The 19,323-nt window shown below is 37.7% G+C and overlaps 1 protein-coding gene across 4 annotated transcripts in view; it reads right to left on the reverse strand.

The window, feature by feature from the left end:
* Positions 1-19,323, reverse strand: part of ppp2r2ba (protein phosphatase 2, regulatory subunit B, beta a) — an 89,822-nt gene that overhangs the window by 16,349 nt on the left and 54,150 nt on the right. For 3 of the 4 annotated variants that reach the window (XM_055177246.2, XM_055177248.2, XM_055177249.2), the window contains 2 exons: positions 2,891-2,988; positions 60-225 (listed from right to left, as the gene is read on the reverse strand). In XM_055177246.2, the coding sequence (XP_055033221.2) occupies positions 60-225; positions 2,891-2,988 (264 nt within the window). Of the gene's footprint in view, positions 1-59; positions 226-2,890; positions 2,989-7,187; positions 7,419-19,323 lie in introns of those variants that run through there. The other variant, XM_055177250.2, reaches the window with a different exon arrangement.

Genomic DNA, 19,323 nt, shown 5'->3' on the forward strand with positions numbered 1-19,323 from the left:
TGAAGTATACAGATGAATCTGAAACATGAAACAGTTTGAGACCTCAAGCGTGTACTTGCCATTGGTGGATAGCAAGAAGTACGCAGCATTCTGCTGAGGCAGCCAGCGTATCTTGTTGATCTTCTCTTCGATTTCTAAGCTCTTCAGGTAGTCAAACTCTGGCTCGTGGCTCTGAAACGTGCTGTAAACATTGTATTCCCCACGTCTGTGAGGCTGATTTTTGCTCTGTGGAAGAAAGGAGACACATTTACATTTTTATTCAAGCAACTTTTAGTGCATTCAATTTTTACTATTTATTAGTATGTGTGAATCCTAAGACCTGCTGTCACTGTGAGCTACAGGAACAGTTTGTCAAAGTTTTGAAATAAAATCTGCTGTAAATTGTCTAGTCCAGGAAAGCTGCTTACCAAACTTTTGTATAGGATCTCCATGGATGATGATGTCACTGGTGAATGCACTATAAATATTTGACTTTATGTGTCTCATGCATGAATGCAATGTGATTACAGCTTTGTCTATACAGATTGCGCGGTCCTTTGTCACTACACTGTAAAAAGTAAAAGCGTCTCTACTTAAAAAACGTACTTCAATTGGTAAGACCCAAGGGGCAACCTTCCGATCTCTCTAAAAAAGCCGATACGGAAGTGACTTAAACTCCAAATCATCGAATGGCCACTAGAGGCTCCAAAAGGGAGTCAATTCTCATAGACCCCCATGTTAAAATGGCCAACTTTACAGTAGAAAATAATATGTTTACAGCCTGGTACAAAAAAAATTTTTTGTCTATATAGCTAAGTTTGCCCTTCACGACAACTCTGAGGGGGTGAATTTTTTTGTAACTCCTCCGTTTAAATTATATTAAGCTTTATATTAAGCGTGGGCACTTGAGTGAGGGGTGAACAGCCAGCGGGTCACTAGTCGAGCTAGGCGGGCGTGGTTTCAGCAACCAGACACCTCAGCTTCATCCACGTCCCACCTCTTTACCTATTTTCGAATATCCGCGAGTGATGCGCGATGACGCGTGACCAAGATGGCGACGGCAGGCAACGCCTACTTTAAGCTTAAAAAACGATCTTCAGAATGGGTGACATCATGGACACTACGTCCATCTTTTTTAACAGTTTATGTTAAGACCTAAAAAAATAAGTTGAATAAACTTACATTTTTTCACTATAAGGTGAAAAAACCTTATAAAATTACTTCAATTGGTGACACATTAAGGGCCAGATTTACTAAATGGGGCAAATTATGAGAGCGCAAATCCCAAAAAGCACCAATGGGTGTGGTAATATCTGCTAGTTATTTACTAAAAAGGGGCAATTTAAATAACGCAGGCACAACAGCTGATTTCCTTAATGACCAACACAATCTAATAAAAGCAGCGCAAATTCAGGTAGAGCTGATGAGGTGCGGCGATTTACTAACGCCTGATGCGCTTGAGTTCAGCACCACGGACATCACAGCTAACAAATCCATAGGACAATGATGTGAAGCTTTACAATAAGTTGCTACTGTGTGACTTATAGTGACTCCCCTTTTATTTCCTCCAGAAAATAAAAAATGGCTTGGCAAACAATATTTTGAATAATATGTTCCTATAGCATTCCAAATAAAATAAAATGTAAAAAATCCTCTGCCTTGTACCATACGCTCTCTGATACCTCTTTTATCAGCTACAATTTCATATCAAACGCAAAATGATTTTATGCGCAAAAAACAGCGCAATTTGCGCAAACATTAAAAAATCGTGTTGCAAGAAACATTTAAATACTTTCCTCCCATAAATTTTGCGTCTGAAAGGGAAACTCCTAGAAATACATATACAATAAGGTCAGTCGCAAAAATAGCTAGATCACACCTTTACAGCGCTAATTATCCACTGCGCGTCTTTAGTTAATCGTGACAGTCGTTATTTAACGCCAAAATTATGGTTTGCGCTGGTGCAAGCTGTTAGTAAATCTGGCCCTAAATATATTATTAAAATTTCACTTAATTTGAAAAAAATTTAGTAAAAAAACTCAAAAGATTATTTTCCCTTACCAACTGAAGTAATTTGTAAACTTGATTAAACTTTTACTTTTTACAGTGTGTGAAATACCTGTGTTACAATTAACCCCACGTTAGTTTGTGCCCCCTCACCCCTCTACAGGTAGCTACTAAAAAAACACATTCTGTATTTAAGCTGATCATTTCTAATTAGCTGTATTTCCTGGTCACAGTTGGTTTGTTACATGAATGCACTTACAATCAATGGCTGAATAAAATAAGGATGTGCTCACGTTGGGAACATCAAAATCAATAATTGTGGAAACGGCTCAAGCAGTTCAAATAAAGTAAACAGAGGGCTAATATGTCCCTCTCTAGAGGTGATTATGAGTGTGTGTGTATGCGTGCGTGCGTGCATGCGTGTTGTGAGTTATCCGTGCATTGTGCTAGCAGTGCAAAAGGTCATGAGTTCAATTCCCAGGGAACACATGTATCCTGGAATGCACTATGAATCACTTTGGATAAAGCATCCGCCCAATATGTAAAGGTAAATATGTGAGAAAGCAGGTGTGTCTGACTTAATTACCTAAAAGCAAAAGTCTGGCAGGCAAAAGAAAGAATAAAAAAAATCTGCTTGTGGCTGCAGAGTTCATGAAAGCTTCATGTTTGAGCATGTGGACATGATATTAAACCTGTGGTTTATCAGGTGCCTGTTACTTCAAAGACCTCACCTGTTTTACGGTTATGGTGTATCCATTGAACCTTGTTAAAAGCCACAGGAAGTTAAATTACAGGGTGAGGCTTTGCTCGCACAGTAAAGGAAGCACAGATTCAATTGACTTGCTGTCAACATGCTGTCCACATGAAAGAGCGTATAGGAAACTTTTTATAATCGTCTTCCTACCTCTTGTTCCCTTTGGAAAACCACCACTCTTCCTCCTTTGTCTCCGGTGGCCAGGAGCTCTCCTGTAGAGTTAAACTCCACAGTAGAGATGATATCAGCTGCAAAACAATACAAGAGAAGCATTATGTGTACACAGCTTAACATTACATGTACATAATCCCTATAATGTACTATTAGCTGTCACCACACAATAAACCCCTTACGGTGTGATCATCAGGATTTGGTATCACACCTAAACGGGGTTTATTTTGAGATAATGACCGGCTGTATTTACATCAACATTTACATTATATAATAATAAAGTTGGTTTTATTACGTGACGAAATAGGCCGCAACGTCATACACAGAACTAGCATAGCTATATAATAAGACAGGTGTTCAGGAGCAAAAGTGAATTATATCATTTATATAGTACACTTAAAAAAATGCTAGGTTATTTTAAAACCCAGTGTTGGTTCAAAAAGTAATGAACCCAGCATGTTGAGTTGTAATTTTTGTTTCAACCCAAAATGCTGGGTTGTTTTAACCCATTGTTGGATCAAATATAAACATTATCTGGGTTCATTCAACCAAACGTCTGGGCTCAACCCATTACAGATTAATGCATATGAAAAAGTAAACAGCAGTGCCCAACACAAACCAGTAATTACACTTGGGTTGTTTTATCCATTGTTGGATCCAATATTGGAGTCAGGGAAGATGAGAAATTCAAAAATCTTTTTTAAAAAATTGTTTAAAAGCATGCATCAGGTTTATTTCAATGCACATAGTGTATTTATGTTTATTTTGTGCAATAAAAAATCTTAAATATTTTATCTACATTAATGGCATCAATACCGGGTCCGTAAGGTGACATTGGAGTAAAAAAAAATGTAAAATTTAGTTTTATGTGCTCACGTGAAACTTTCATGTGCTCACGTAAAACTTTCATGTGCTCACGCGAAACTTTCATGTGCTCACGCAAAACCTTCATGTGCAGAATTTTAGTTTAGTTTTGCATGCTCACGTGAAACTTTCATGTGCTCACGTAAAACTTTCATGTGCTCACGCGAAACTTTCATGTGCTCACGCAAAACCTTCATGTGCAGAATTTTAGTTTAGTTTTGCATGCTCACGTGAAACTATCACGTGAGCATGCGATAGTTTTATGTGCGCGCGCAATATTTTCACGTGAGCACAGTGTCGGCGCCACGAGCGGGCCCTAGGGGGCATGGCCCGGCCACTTGAGTCACTGTGCCCCCTTACTTCTCAAAATAACAATGAACTTAATAATTAAAAAAAATGTGCTGCAAATACATTTGGTTATACAATGAATACTGAATAAAATTCGGAGTATAATTAATAAAAAATAATATTTAAAATACTAACCCACAATGTTTAAGAATGTGGGGCTTGTAGTGCAGACCGTGCTGAACTCTGGGTAATGTAGTCAAGGAGCGCTGTGTTCGCATGTGCGTTGTTAATAGTGATACACAGAAGGAAATACGAGCTGTTTTCATGTTTATCTCAAGTTTATTTGCAAGTTTTGCCCTGCCACCCGGGTGTTCAGATGATGTAAACCTGATAAGAAAGCGATGGAGACTGTTTCGTTGGAAATAAAAAAAAAATGTGCTTCGGAACCACATTGTCTGCTCATCACTGCGTGTAAACAAACCCGAGTGAACTGTTACAATTACCGTCACGATAGCCGAGGCGGATGATAAAAAGGTAACAAATGCTAACATAGTCAGCCAGTTACATACACGCAGCCACTACATTTGAACAACACAAATTCTTAAAGGTATCCCCAGTGTTTTGTCTGCACTGAACGTTACTGTCACATTCGGGGGCTCAATGGCCAACTCATTTTCTGTCTAAATAATGTATACTTGTAAGTCTTGGCATTTGAGCAAGACGAAGAAATTTCGCGACAAATAAAAGGACCTTCTTAAAAAGTTTTAAAAAGTCCTCTCGTCGCCTGCAGCTCTTCTGAAGGTAAACGCATAGTTCATTCTGGTGTTAGATATGTCAGTAACATTGTTTTCTTTTGCTGTTATTTGGTTATGTACTGGTCTTTATTATTTGCGTGAGTTATCCAGTCTTGCACTTTAACGTCATTATAAGTTATGGTTTTACTATATGAGGGATTTATTTGCGACAACAACTTGGCTGGCTGTATCAATCCTGCTAATTTCACGGTTAGTTGCTATATGAGTAAATATATAGACATAACATTTTGATTTGATGTCTTTTATTAGCTTATTTTTAAGAAATGCAAACCTTCTGGCAAAACGTTTCCAGACGCGTTAAAACAAGTTAAAAGTCAAAAGAGGAACATTCGGTTTAATCATTGTAAATACAATCTCATATACGTTATTAATTATGCATATTTATTCTGTATTAATTCGTAGGTATTAAACTGTCCCTGTTAACGTGACTCGCTCGCACTCGCAGTACCTGGGTGAGGCTGTGTTTCAGGCGGTTGTTCAAGGAATAAAATACCTTTGAATGTTGCGACTGGCCAGTGGCCAATCAGTACCAAGCATTTTACAGTGCCATGTAGTAATAATAATAATAAAATAATAAGATGAACCAGGTGCCCCACCAGTAAAATAGGAGGCCCCCTCATTCTGTATTCTCTGGCGCCGACACTGCGTGAGCACGCGAAACTAAACTTTAAAAAAGTGAGCACGTGATAGTTTCACGTGAGCACGCAATAGTTTCACGTGAGCACGCGAAACTAAACTTTTTTTAATTTTTGCTCCGTGTCCCCTTAGGGGCTCCATATATCTAAGCGTAATCATTAAAAAAAAAAAACATGTTAAAATATCATTTTATTATTTATTTCTAAATGTAAATTTTAATGCGTTTTTGTAATATTTGTCCTGACATATGCTCAAAACAGCTCTGTTTCTAAATAATCTTTGACAAATGATGTAAAAATGTATGTAAAAAAATATATTATATAAAATGTATATATAAAAAAATATTTTAGACTTGGTCCTCAAAAAATAGAATTTATGCAAGTAATCTGCATATTTATTTTGAAATTTTAACCCTTTTACATTTGATTGAACCATGCGGAAACAAAATAATTAACATCACGTCATTGACCCATTAACATTTCCTGGGTTAATTTAACCCAACAGCTGGTCTTGACCTTTTTTGACCCAACACTGGGTTGAAAGTAACCCAGTGTAGATTGCATCCTGTACATGTACTGCAAATTAGACTTGTATACACCCTTAAATATACAGAAAGGCACATTAATATTACAGGTTTGTTTCAGATCATTTCCGGTCTTTACATTATTCTACATAATAATGTGGTGCTTAAAATATGTATGAAACACGCAGTCACAATGCATGCTCAATAAAAAGATACAGTATTAATCACAGCAGCTGAGAGTGTTATTAACTACAATAATTAGTACTAGTTAAATGTATTAGTTTATCCAAACAACATGTGATATGTGGAGAAACAGTACTTAATCTATCTAATTCTGCATATTATCATGCTGTTCTATAATCTGCTTCTTTGAATAACATCCAACATATGCAGCATGAAATAAGTAACCCAAATTTGTGAGAAAATAAGTTCAAACAAAACAAAAATTCCCCAAAATAATTTGGTAACACTTTTTTTTACGGTCTCTTTGTTACACATGCTTTTTGTAATTATTATAGTAATAACAGTTAATTAGGCATAATTACATGCAACCCTAAACCAAACCCTAATCCTCACCCCAACCCTATAGTAAGTACATGTTGTTAATGATGATTATTACTTAGTACTTATTGTATAATTACACTGTAACAGTGATACCGTAAAATAAAGTGACCAAACATTTTTTGATTTTACATATCTTTTTAGTCCTGGATCAAAGCAATAGATTGTACATACTTGTTGCCATATTTGAAGCATGAAACTGTTCATAATTCTTCCTCTAGAGAGAGCAATCGCACCCCTCTTCTGACTTAAAAACAATGCTGCACAGTTCATTCATTATAAACGGAGACAGAAATACACAAACATCTTTTGTGTTCAACACTACACTCACTGCTGAAGACAGAACTGACACTAGATTTACATACGGGAGGTTTAGCAGAAGACATCTAATAAATCAAGCTCCAGAAAGATTGATTTTTACATTTTGTACAGAAACAGCACGTACAACAATCCCAAAAAAATCTGAACCCCCTTCTGGCATTTAAAATGCAACACCGAAATCACAAAATCTGCCTCTTAGTTCTGGGTTACGTCAATGTCTGTACTGTAGGAGGGTCTCCAATCTACAGTATAAAAAATATCTGTTTACCTTCCTCAAATAGATGCATCTGATTCACGGAGAGAACCTTGAGAGCATTATCATCAAAAAGTCAAAGTACATTTTGTAGGTCATGTACACTGTTGCTCCGGTGAAAAACAGAAACGCTGGCAAACACAATAGAAAAATTGGAAGCATGCTTTCAGCGTTGCGCTTACTGCCGTCCTCTTGAAAGATGGAGGAGCAGAGATGTAACAAGTAGGAAGGAGTGTTTCATTTTTTTTAAACCCACACACTCAATAGATTTTTGCTTGCTGAATTGAAAACGAGAGGATGTGGTTGCCATGGAAACCATTTTCCATTACTGCTGCATTTGACTCTAGACCTTGCTGGGTATGTTAAACAGCCTGAATGCATCGTCTACAGTGTCTGACGCCAGTCAATGGCACACTGAGAGAGAGAGAGAGAGAGAGAGAGAGAGAGAGAGAGAGAGAGCTCTCATAGCCTCTATTTTTAACATGTGCACAAAATACTGAAATATGGCAGCAGTCAGATTGGTACAAGAGACAATAAAACCTTTTGTAAATAAGGTTTTGCCTGGCTCCTATAATCTTTAACATTGTGTTGCATTAATTTTTTCATTTTTATTAAATAAACAAAAATGTAAAAATAATTAGTGTTGAGCAAAGGGCTCAGTAGGGTTGGGTGGGGCTTAGAAAAACCCATGCCCTCTTTTAAATGAGGATGATGGAGGAGTCCAAATAAGAGGATTAGGACACGGTGGCCCCATTGTTTCACAGCCACGCTGGTAAATGACTGATTCATTGTCCAGTAGTCAATACATGGCAAAAGATCTGTCATGCACACCCTATAAAAAGCACATATACGCTAAGATCCCACAGGGCTGTAATTCTTATCTATATTTGCACAGAAAGATATAAACAGCCTACCGGTGTGTGTGTTTGGGCGGGGGTAATCTAAAGACAATTATAGCCACGCACAGTAAAATTTTCTAATTCACTAATTAAACTTTCATCTTGCAGTTTTTGTTTCTCAACAGGCCATTAAGATTCGATAAAGCCTCAATAATGCACATTGTCTCATAAGGTGATGATACAGTTTTGCACAGCAGCTCTTGGATACAGCAATATAGGATTTATTCTTGAAGTGCGTCGGGTGATACACACATCGCTCAACAATAACGCAAGCCTATCTCATTATAAAGACATTAGCGCGATGCGGTCGCGTCAGGAAGAAAACTGATGACAATGTTTTAATGAGTTTGCTCAATTACAGACATGTTATTCCTCATTTTGCTCTTAGGATAAATGACAGAGGAGAGAAAAACCAGACGGATCTTACGAGAATTTGTATTGTGAGTCGTACAAATTAATATGAATTAGCCACCTCGTAAAATAAGATTTAGAAATAGAAATGGAGTAAGAGAGTTGGGGTCGCCCTTTACAATTATTTTTGACAAAATCAGATAGATAGATAGATAGATACCCTACTGAAAAATCCAGCTAAGACCAGCATAAGTTGGTGAGCTGGTTTTAGCTGGTCTCCCAGCCTTGGTTTTAACTGGTTTTGCTGGTGTTGCAAGCTGGTTTTGCTGGTGTAGCAAGCTGGTCTAGCTGTGATTTGGTCACTTTTTAATCTGGTCTAGCTGGACTTAGCTGGTCAGGCTTGAAGGCTTATGCTGGTTTTATCTGGATTTTTCAGAAGGGTAGATAGATACGACAGATATGGATGGATGGATGGATGGATGGATGGATGGATGGATGGATGGATGGATGGATGGATCAGTAGATCAATACGATGAGAGGCGATGCGGCACGGTGCGATGGATACGATACGATAGATACAATACGACAGATAGATAGATAGATAGATAGATAGATAGATAGATAGATAGATAGATAGATAGATAGATAGATAGATAGATAGATAGATAGATAGATAGATAGATAGATAGATAGATAGATAGATAGATAGATAGATAGGATAAGAAGATAGATAGATAGATAGATAGATAGATAGATAGGATAAGAAGATAGATAGATAGATAGATAGATAGATAGATAGATAGATAGATAGATAGATAGATAGATAGGATAAGAAGATAGATAGATACGACAGACTGACAGACAGACAGACAGATAGATAGAAAGATAAATAGATAGATGGTTTGAATGTCATTCTGCTTAGCTACCTATGCAGCAGTGTATTACATTGTGCAGTCCATAAATCCTGCAGGCAGCCATGTCTGCAACAGCAGGGTCAAAGGTCAGGGTCTCATATACCAGAGTGCTGCTGGGAACGAACCGATTTCTCCGAGCTGTAATTTGCAGCCGCTCTCATTACTCACACACCATAAAGTGGGTTACCGTGCCAACCTGTCTAATCCCAGCAGCCCTGCAACATGTATGATCATGGCTTCCCCAACACCAAGGCATCATGGGAAATACCAAAAATATGAGCTGTGCAGGGGATAGCTTAATACCATACTAGTCATACTATTTTTGCTACAGTCTGTGCATTTTCAGTAGGCGTGAAATAGCCACATGACTTACTATATTTCCCACAATGTGCAGTATATACCATATCCCATTATGCACTGCGTTTAATTTGATCTTTCTATTGAAGGTGTGATGACTAAATCAGGCCTTTTTTATTTGGCCAATCATATTTATTGCTTAGATCATAACTATACATCATTTACTAAATTAAAGCAATGTTGGAAGATCATCATTTGTATATCCCTACAAATTCTAATATAGTTTCACTTACATTCATACACTCATATTGTTTGGAGTTTAATGGATTTAGCATCTACTGCCAACCCTCTTAAATAATCAAGACCTATAGCTGAGGTTTCAGCATAGCACAGCTGTCTCCTGCATACAAAAGCGTCTGGTTCAGGCAAAAGTAGGTCAGTCTGCATCTACCAAGCAGGCTAAAGAGCATCCAATCATTTTTAAAACAAAAAAACTATGCTTGTTTTAAAGTTAAGTCCAAAATAAAATGTGCAAAGCCTTAAAAGATGTCAGCATCCAATCTGCTATTATCACAGGACCTGATAGAGAACTGTGTTGTAATGAACGATTACACATTCAGTGCTGTCCGGGATTAAATCACTTTTGCTACGCTCAGCGCCTCAAAGGATCAGTCTGAACAGAAGATTAAAGCAACTGTAACGTCTCTTTGGGCATAAACAACTACTCAGAATGCGTGTTTGGTTAGGTGACCCCTTAAAGGCACAATATGTACAATTTTTGCATTAAGATTTTTACAAAAATCACTATCACAATGTCTCATATACTTTGTTCACATACGTACTTGCATTATCGCAAATGTTTTCAACAATGTTAAATGTAGAGAATTTGCAGTTTTAACCAGCGCCTGTTTTCAGGGTCACTTGTTAACAAATCGTGTCCAGGTTATCCTCAGTTTACACTTTTGCTGGCGTAGGATCCATAGGTTTGACTATACACGACACTGTGCAGATCGATCGGCATATGACATCAAAGTATAGAGTGCCGCAGGGATGACGTATTTTTGCAGGGATGACGTTAAGTTAGCGCGTCACTGGTTTTCTCATTCCCATTCAATAGACTTTTGGATTATCGCAAAAAATAAGCTCTCCGTTTGACAAACGTTTATGACACTTACTGTACACACTACCAACAAGATATTTTTCACAGATAAAATTTTGAATTCTAAAGGCATTTGCTAGAAATATAAAGTTTTATGCTACAAGCGAAATAGACATGACGTTAAGTAAATAATTAAAGGTGTAGCAGAGGATTTTCTCGAATTTTAGAAAAGAACCACCTTCTCCACTTTTTTAAAAAATGCAATTGCGCAACACTCCTGATATCCACCCGGAAAAAGAAAATCCTCCGCAATACCTTAAATAATTATTAATAATAATTACAGAATTGTAAATTTAAACACACTGATTTTTCCTTAACAAATTAGATATACTATACTGTAAAAAAATTATTTTAGGGAATTTTACAATTTTATTTTACTTATTTATTTTCTACGGTTTTTTAAATACAGTTAAAAATGGTAAAATTACAGAAATATACTGCATATTTACATATCCACTCTAAAATAGCACGTAAAACACGTCAATATGCATGTAAAATTACAGCAAAAAACTGTATTTTTGTATCACAGAAAATTTCTGTAATTTATTGTGCCCGTTATTTTATGGTATTTTTCCCCAGCTGCCGTAATTTTACCATTTTCTACATTGTAGTCATATCTGCACAGGTCTGTCTTCATAATTTAACTTCGATGGATCTTTCAAAATAATTCACTATATTCACTCTTCACAGGCTTCAAAGCCAGATCGTTCCAACAGGATTACATATTCTGTTAAAACCAACATATGCAGTCAAAGTTGCTCAGATTTACCGTCGTTGAATAGACATCAGCGTTAACACAGCAAGTTCTCGATGTTCAATCTTTTCCTTTCTATTATTCTCTGAGCATGAAAATCAAATCGTATCGATCATCAAATCTATACTTTACAACTAGGACAGCAAACAAAACCACATGCAGCACATTGCGCCTGCTGTTTTGTTAACATGCCTGGATTGTATCGACTGATGACTCCATCGACTTGTCGATGTCTGGCGGTTTCAAAAGCAATGGAATAACGCTTTGCCTTCAGCCCGCTACAGAATGAAACAGGTCGGGCCGATTTCACCAGGCGTTGACGTGATTTGAGCTGGTTATAATAAGCTTGACCACCTGCTGATCGACAACAACGCCTGTGACTCTCCTTTAGAGAGAGAGAGAGAGAGAGAGAGAGAGAGAGAGAGAGAGAGAGCAAAAAAGCTAATTAACCTTATTTCTTGGAAAAATGCCCCGTGGAAATGGAAGGGAGAGGAGGGGTGGGTCTCTGGGGAGCGGACATGGAGGGCGAGTCTGTGTTGGTTGTGTGTGTTTGAGAGAGGAAGACCGCATGTAGAACTTCTGAAATGGGGAAACTGGTTTGAATTTCATACGCCATTAACAGATACATAATTTAACTACAGATGTGGTAAACTGAAGCTGTGGGACGCCACAAGGAACACAAGAAAAGTGAAATAGAGACTGCTTCATTTACATACAGCATCTTTTCTCATTACCAAGATATTAAAAATGAGGACATTATGACTTAAAGATTTCGATAAATGTTCAGACATGTGACCCTGCCCGGGAAAATCCATCTGAAGTCATTATTTTTTGCAATTTTTCTAATAATTTACTAGACAAATTTTCCTACATAATGTAAAAGTGAAAATATAATCTTGATATCTTTACTAGATTGACTATATAGTATATTGACTATATATAAAATTGGACTTTAAAACAGTTCTGTCTTATACTATAAGACCAAGTCTATCTGACTCAATATCTGTGGATTGTGTTTATATTGTTTTTAGATTTCATTTTCTCTGAAACATGCTGATATTCAGTCTACTGAATCGATTGAGTTGAGAGTTAGCTGCTTATACACGAAATAATGGTTAAATGAATAATGAAATTATATTTTCATTTTAAAATTCAGTTTCATCAAATGTTTCACAAGCAACCCGACATTACAAAGGTAGAATAAAAAAATTTCAACACTATGAAAATTAAATTAAATCCAATTAGCTTAATATAAATTCTCAACATAATGCACCAGTATTAGCAACGGGAGTGTTACTTTTGACCTGACATTTCAACCTGATTTACTTCCATCTTGAAAATCTCTGAGAAGTCAAACCTCAGGATGTGCCATATCACCAAACAACCAGTATAGATTGATCAGCACTGCAACACATGAAACCAGAAACACAACGTGTTAAAAGAGAAAAATACCGCTTTAGGTATCCACCCACCATGGCCGAAAACAAATCTCCGGACCCACACGCGCAAAGCGGTAATGAAACAATGCGATATGTGTCAGCTCTTTCAATGGTTGGATGCTAAACATGCTGTCATAGTTTAGAATGCAAATGTAGTCAGGGCTCGGAGAAAATCGCTTTGTTACTTTCATCCCGTGTTACTTTCGCCGCGGTTTTAAAACCTTTTTAAATGGTGCTGCCCCAACAGACACCTTTTTCTAACAATGTAGATGAGAACCGGGGCAAAAGTAAAGTGGGACGAAAGTAACAAAGCGATTTTCTCCGAGCCCTGATAACATTTGCATCCCAAACTATGACAGCATATTTAGCACACAAACCATTGACGGACCTGACAAATATCGTATTATTTACTCACCGTTTTTTTGCGTGTAGATCCAGAAAGCTGTTTTCAACCATGATAAGTAAATTCCTAAAGTGGTATTTTTTTCTTATAAAGCGTTTTGTTTCTAGGTTTCATGTGTTACAGTACTGATCAATCTACAGGTTATTTAGTTCTCTAACACATCCTGAAGTTTCACTTCTCAGAGTTTTTCAAAATTAAAGTAAACCGAGTTTAAATGTGAGGAGATTCTGTCGGGACAAACGTAACACTTGTTACTTTTGTCCCGCTGCTAGTACTGTTGTATATGTTGAAAACTGATATTATTCTAATTTTATTTATTTCATTTTCATATGTTCAAACCATAGATATGTATAAAGGCTAGATGTCTTGCCCGCGCTGCTGGCCTGCTGCACTTGGCGGCCATCTTACCACAGGCAGCTCGCTCACCCGTAGCATTGAGTTTTAATGGTGCAGGTACTTGTAAATGACCATAACTTGCTTAATTTTCTACCGACTTTCAAACGGTTTGGTTTTGTTATAAACGTCAAAGATGTACCTATGACACTGCATACTTAAAAAAAATCATGATTTATGTTAAAGCATCAAGAATTATAGCCACGTTAATAATCAGTCGCTCCAGAAAAACGCGATTGTGCGATCGCACGATTTATTGCATAATCAGCCAAAGTCCGCATATTTATGCGGGGCTGCATTTTTTCCAAATACGACGCACTTTCGCCACATTAATTACAGATTTCCGCGCACAAAATATGCGGGTCTTGCATGATTTCATAATCCCCCCATTTTCGTAGCAAAAACTCACATATATATTAGCAGAAAGTTGAAAAATTTTGCATTTACTTCACACAAGTGCAGCCGTGTCCTCTGTTGCAATGGGAACGTTATGAAGTGACGTGATTGTGACGTGAACATCATTGCAGCTTTTGCAAGTTTCCGCAGTTTTTGCAAGCTACGCAATTTTTGCAAATTCCCCCAATTTCATTGCATAAATTGCATAAATATCCCGCATAATCCATCGCATTTTTTAAGAAAACGTGGCGCAAAATCGAGGATTTTTGCCCGCAACAATCACAAAAAACTCAGCGTTTTTCTGGAAGGACTGAATAATGTTTGTAAGAAACCAAAATCGGTAGAAAATGTAACAAGTTATGGTCATTTAAAAGTACCTGCACCATTAAAACTCAATGCTATGAGTGAGCGAGCTGCCTGTGGTAAGATGGCCGCCAGATGATGACGTTAGAGACTCACACATAACACATCTAGCCTTTATACATATCTATGGTTCAAACTGTTAAAATAATGTTTTATACTCAACAATTTAAGTTTGTACTGTTGGTTGCTTTTGAAACATTTGATAAAACTGAAATTTAAAATAAAAATGTATTTTCATTACTTTTTACAAAGATAAATGACAAAATATGTTTGCAGTTACATATTAATGAGGTCATAGTCATTTACTAAAAACAAGTGTAACACAAAAATCTATCTTGTTTTGTTGTGTTACTTTTGACCCACCTGTGTGTTACTTTCGTCCTTGCAGTCAGGGTCAAAAGTAACAATTCACTACTTACGTAAAGTGAAATTATACAGAAGTCATTTTACATTTGTTCAAAAGTTCACATGGTATTGATAGACCACACTTGTGAGTTAGTGACCACAGCAAAAATATATCTCTGTCTAAAACATTATCTTTTAAAATTAAGTTTTTCTGAAACATTTTACTTTTGCCCCCTAAGCTAAAATGTTGGAAGTGAGCTTCAGTAATGCTGAAGAAGCCATGTTTAAATCTTTCCAGGTCTTTTTTAGATGTCACTGACTGCATTTGTCAATAAAAACCTCAGAGTTTGACAGCAGTTAAATGTTAAACTGGCCCCTCGCTGTTTGTCCCGCTCTTGCACTCAGTCTTGACACTGGGGATCAACATTAGTGCCTCACTGTTACCCTCTGAATTATAAATGGGACCCTTTGGGTCGGAGAGATATTTCTCTTTATGATTAAAGTCTTAAAATGTAGCCTGGGGCCGTTTGTGTTGGCAGCCTCTATACTGAGTCTGTCTGTCTGTCTCTATGTCTGTCTGTCGCTCTCTTTCTTTCCTGAATGAGACCATCAGGCCCGTGCGGGGTAGCGCATGTCATTATCCATGATGTTAGCGCATGGGGGTGTAAATTGTATTGCAGGGCTGGGTGAAACCCCCGCTGGGCTCCTCAGAGAAACTGCAGAGCTTTTTTAAACAAAACCATTACATGCTTACCGCAGAGAGGTCTATCGTTTGGAAAAAAAGTATGGTACAATGTCAAGACGAAGATTTGGTGACAAGAAATGGGGTTGTTTCCCCTCAAGGTTTATAGTTTGTACAGAATGACCATGTTTTTGTTCTGTAAATGACATTTAATTCCCTTGATGCTTGTGAGGCAGGGCAGGTATACAGTATACTGAGTATACACTACCACAATTTCATTCATTTTAATGGGTCTGGATGGATGACTAGTTGTCAATTTTATAAAAATTACAGCTTTGATGTTTCTAACTTTTGGGCCTGGTTTCACAGACGAGGCTTAGCTAAAGCCAGGACTAGGCCTTAGTTAAATTTAGATGCTTAAGCATCTTTTTTAAACATGCCTTAGAGAAAGATGTTACTGGTGTGTATCTTGAGACAAATCAATGGCACTGCCATATTTTAAGGCCTGTCAATGCAAGTTATTTTTAGCTCAAACATGTGTTTTAGTCTAGGACTAGGACTAGACTTAAGGCAGGGGTATACTTTTTCCGCGTCCGGCTCGCGCACTCACGCGTCCGTGGAGTACACTTGCCAGGGCTACACACGGATGGCCGCGTTGGACACGTATATGCAATACGAATGATTTCTTATTCAAATGATTACTCTACCAGGCTATCAGGGAAGCACTGATTTGCAACATTTACAGTACATTAAAAAAATAGGATAGATGAAGAAAAGTAGCGATCCACCACTGCAAACAAAGTTTAGAACAAACAACAAGAAAACAAAGAACAGAAATCAAACATTATGTTGACAAAAATGCTCCACGGCTTTCTGTTCTTGAAAATAAATGAAGAAAAGACGATGGTGTGCAAATGCTGTTTCTGTGTTATTGTTTATAGTGTAGTGTCCTGTCTCAACATTTTCATGTGCATGCGCTGTCGTAAGCTATGTTTATACTCAACGAGTCTGCACGGGCGCATTGGTGCACGCAGCAAAAATGACGTCAACGAGTGGGCAGTTGTGCGCGTTGGGTGCGCGAGACCCCATTTCGAGTGGAGGTGTGCACGGCAATTTTTGTAACTGCACGCGTTATATTTCCTTTTCATAGTGTTCAAACCATAGATATGTATAAAGGCTAGATGTCTCGCCTGCGCTGCTGGCCAATTGAGTGGAACGTCTGCATTTGGCGGCCATCTTACCACAGGCAGCTCGCTCACCCGTAGCATTGAGTTTCAATGGTGCAGGTACATTTAAATGACCATAACTTGCTTAATTTTTGTACCTATTTTCAAACCGTTTGGTTTTGTTATAAACGTCAAAGATGTACCTATGACACTGCATACTTAAGCAAAAAAAAATTCATGAAACATGTTAAATCATCCAGAATTATAGCCACGTTCATAACGTTTGTAAGAAACCAAACCGTTTGAAAATCGATAGAAAATTGAGCAAGTTATGGTCATTTAAAAGTACCTGCACCATTAAAGACACACTATGCAGTTATTTTACCTTAATATAACAGCTTCAAAGTTATTTCAGTGGTAAACCAAGTCATAGTAGGGCAAATCATCCTCCTGTTGAAGCTCGGGGAGGACGCCGCTACCAAAACCAGCAATGCAAACTTGAGAGAACCGCCCCTGACAAATCTCGCGAGAATCACGACTTGCTTAACGGCAACGACGTCACACACGTTAGGCTTGCTCGACTCCGTGCGCCGCTGCAAGAACCGACCGCCGGACGACGCCAAAGTAACGCGAGAATGATCCGAGACGGCACTTTGATGTCATCCGGCGGTCGGTTCTTGCAGCGCTGCATGAAGTCGATCAAGCCCATAACAACAACTACACGCGCGAATTTGAGACGTGAGGCTAAACGATTTAAAAGTTAAGAAAGTGCGTTCGGAAGTGAGTAGGAAAAGAGAATCTGACCGCGTTAGGAACCGGACAAGAGTCCCACACGGTCAGGTTTTTACTCGTTGGCGCGAGCTAAAAGACAGCACTGGATGGGATGCTGATCTGGCGATCTTGTTGATGGACTAGAAGGTAAATCTCTCATTTGTAAACTTGTTTGCGGTCTATGTTGTTGCGCTTGCTTGTAGTATGTCATGCGATTATCATGACAACAGTTGTCAATATCTCACATAATTATCAGGACATAAATAAGTCTAGAGGTTGAAAATAGTGTAAACATGCACAATTTGCAAACTATTATGATAAATAGCAATAATCATGTATAGTGACATTATAACGAACAATGTTATGAGATAATGCAACGTACACAATTAACTTTGTCATGGCATTGTGTAATGTTTACTTGTGATTTAGCTGCAATCATGTTAAAACGTTATAAGCTAGCAAACGCGGTACTTTATTATTATATGCACTTTACACTTGTAATAAACTTCTTATTATCCTATTACCATCATCGGTAGTTAAGTAGACTATGCAGTAGCCTAATATTTGTATGAAATTGTGAAACATTACCTGGTCATTATCTTTGGAGTACTAGAGTGGGAAATTACGACAGTTGCAAGTATTCTCCAGCGACTCTAGGGGTCGCTGTTTGACAAAAACGCCGAATTGCATAGAGCGGCTTTAAAACTGTGCACCTCATATTTAAGAGCGTGTTGTTTTATTCATGTTCTCATATTTATATATCAAGTTCTGATGTTAGAAGCACCAGGGTTGTTCCACCGGACAACAACTTCTATCCTCTTCTTTGTGTATGTTTTTGACTTGATTGCTCGTGTCGCCCCCTGGCGGTTCAAGGAATAGTGCAACAGCGAGTGAGTCAACTATAAACGCCTCATCCGTTTGTTCAGCGGAGGCTCGCGTTGCGGACCAAAGCGCGAATATAAACAAAGCTGTACGTGGACTGTCCATGCGGTCTCAAATTTTGGACCCTTCTGATGACGAAAATGACGTCATGCGGATGGCGTGCATACGCGGATGTCCCTAGTATACCTTTGGCTTTAAAGGGATAGTTCACCCAAAAATGACATTTTTGTCAATCATGAGAGAATTTTCATTTTCGGGTGAACTATCCCTTTAAGCCTTGTCTGTGAAACCGGGGGTGGTGTCTTGTAAGAGGATTAATAGCTATTTCACTTATTTATTTGATTGATTTTTTTATTTGCTTATGTATTTTATATAAAAACTAAAATATTTATTAAAGAAGAATTTTTATTGTTGTCCTACTACAATTTGTGTCATGACAGCCTCTGCTGTGTTTTATTTGTAGACGACCTAGTCAACCAGACAACCCACCTGTTTATTCTGAAAATATGCAGGTTTCATATATCAAGTTGATGAAATATTGTACAATTTATTATTAATATTGTATGAGTTCAGTTTTTATTGCGGTGAGGTAAGAGTGATGTAAGATTGTGGTGACGTTAGGCTATATTAAGATTGCCCTCGAGTGAGGTAACCTTTAATGAGATGAGTTCGCATCAAAATTATATCGGTTTCATTTACTCACCCAAATGTTGTTTAAAAACTGCATGACTTTCAAGAGTACTTTATTTGTCTCCTTAGGGACATTTGTCTTGGACATAAAGGCTGTCGCACAAAAGTACATACATTAAGTACAATAATATACACAAGACTACTTAAAGGGATAGTTCACCCATAAATGAACATTTTGTCATCATTTACTCACTCTCATGTTGTTACAAACCTGTATGTCTTTGTTCTTATGACCACAAATGAAGAT

Source organism: Misgurnus anguillicaudatus, chromosome 16 (genome assembly GCF_027580225.2).
Source record: "Misgurnus anguillicaudatus chromosome 16, ASM2758022v2, whole genome shotgun sequence".
Classification (NCBI taxonomy): Eukaryota; Metazoa; Chordata; class Actinopteri; order Cypriniformes; family Cobitidae; genus Misgurnus; species Misgurnus anguillicaudatus.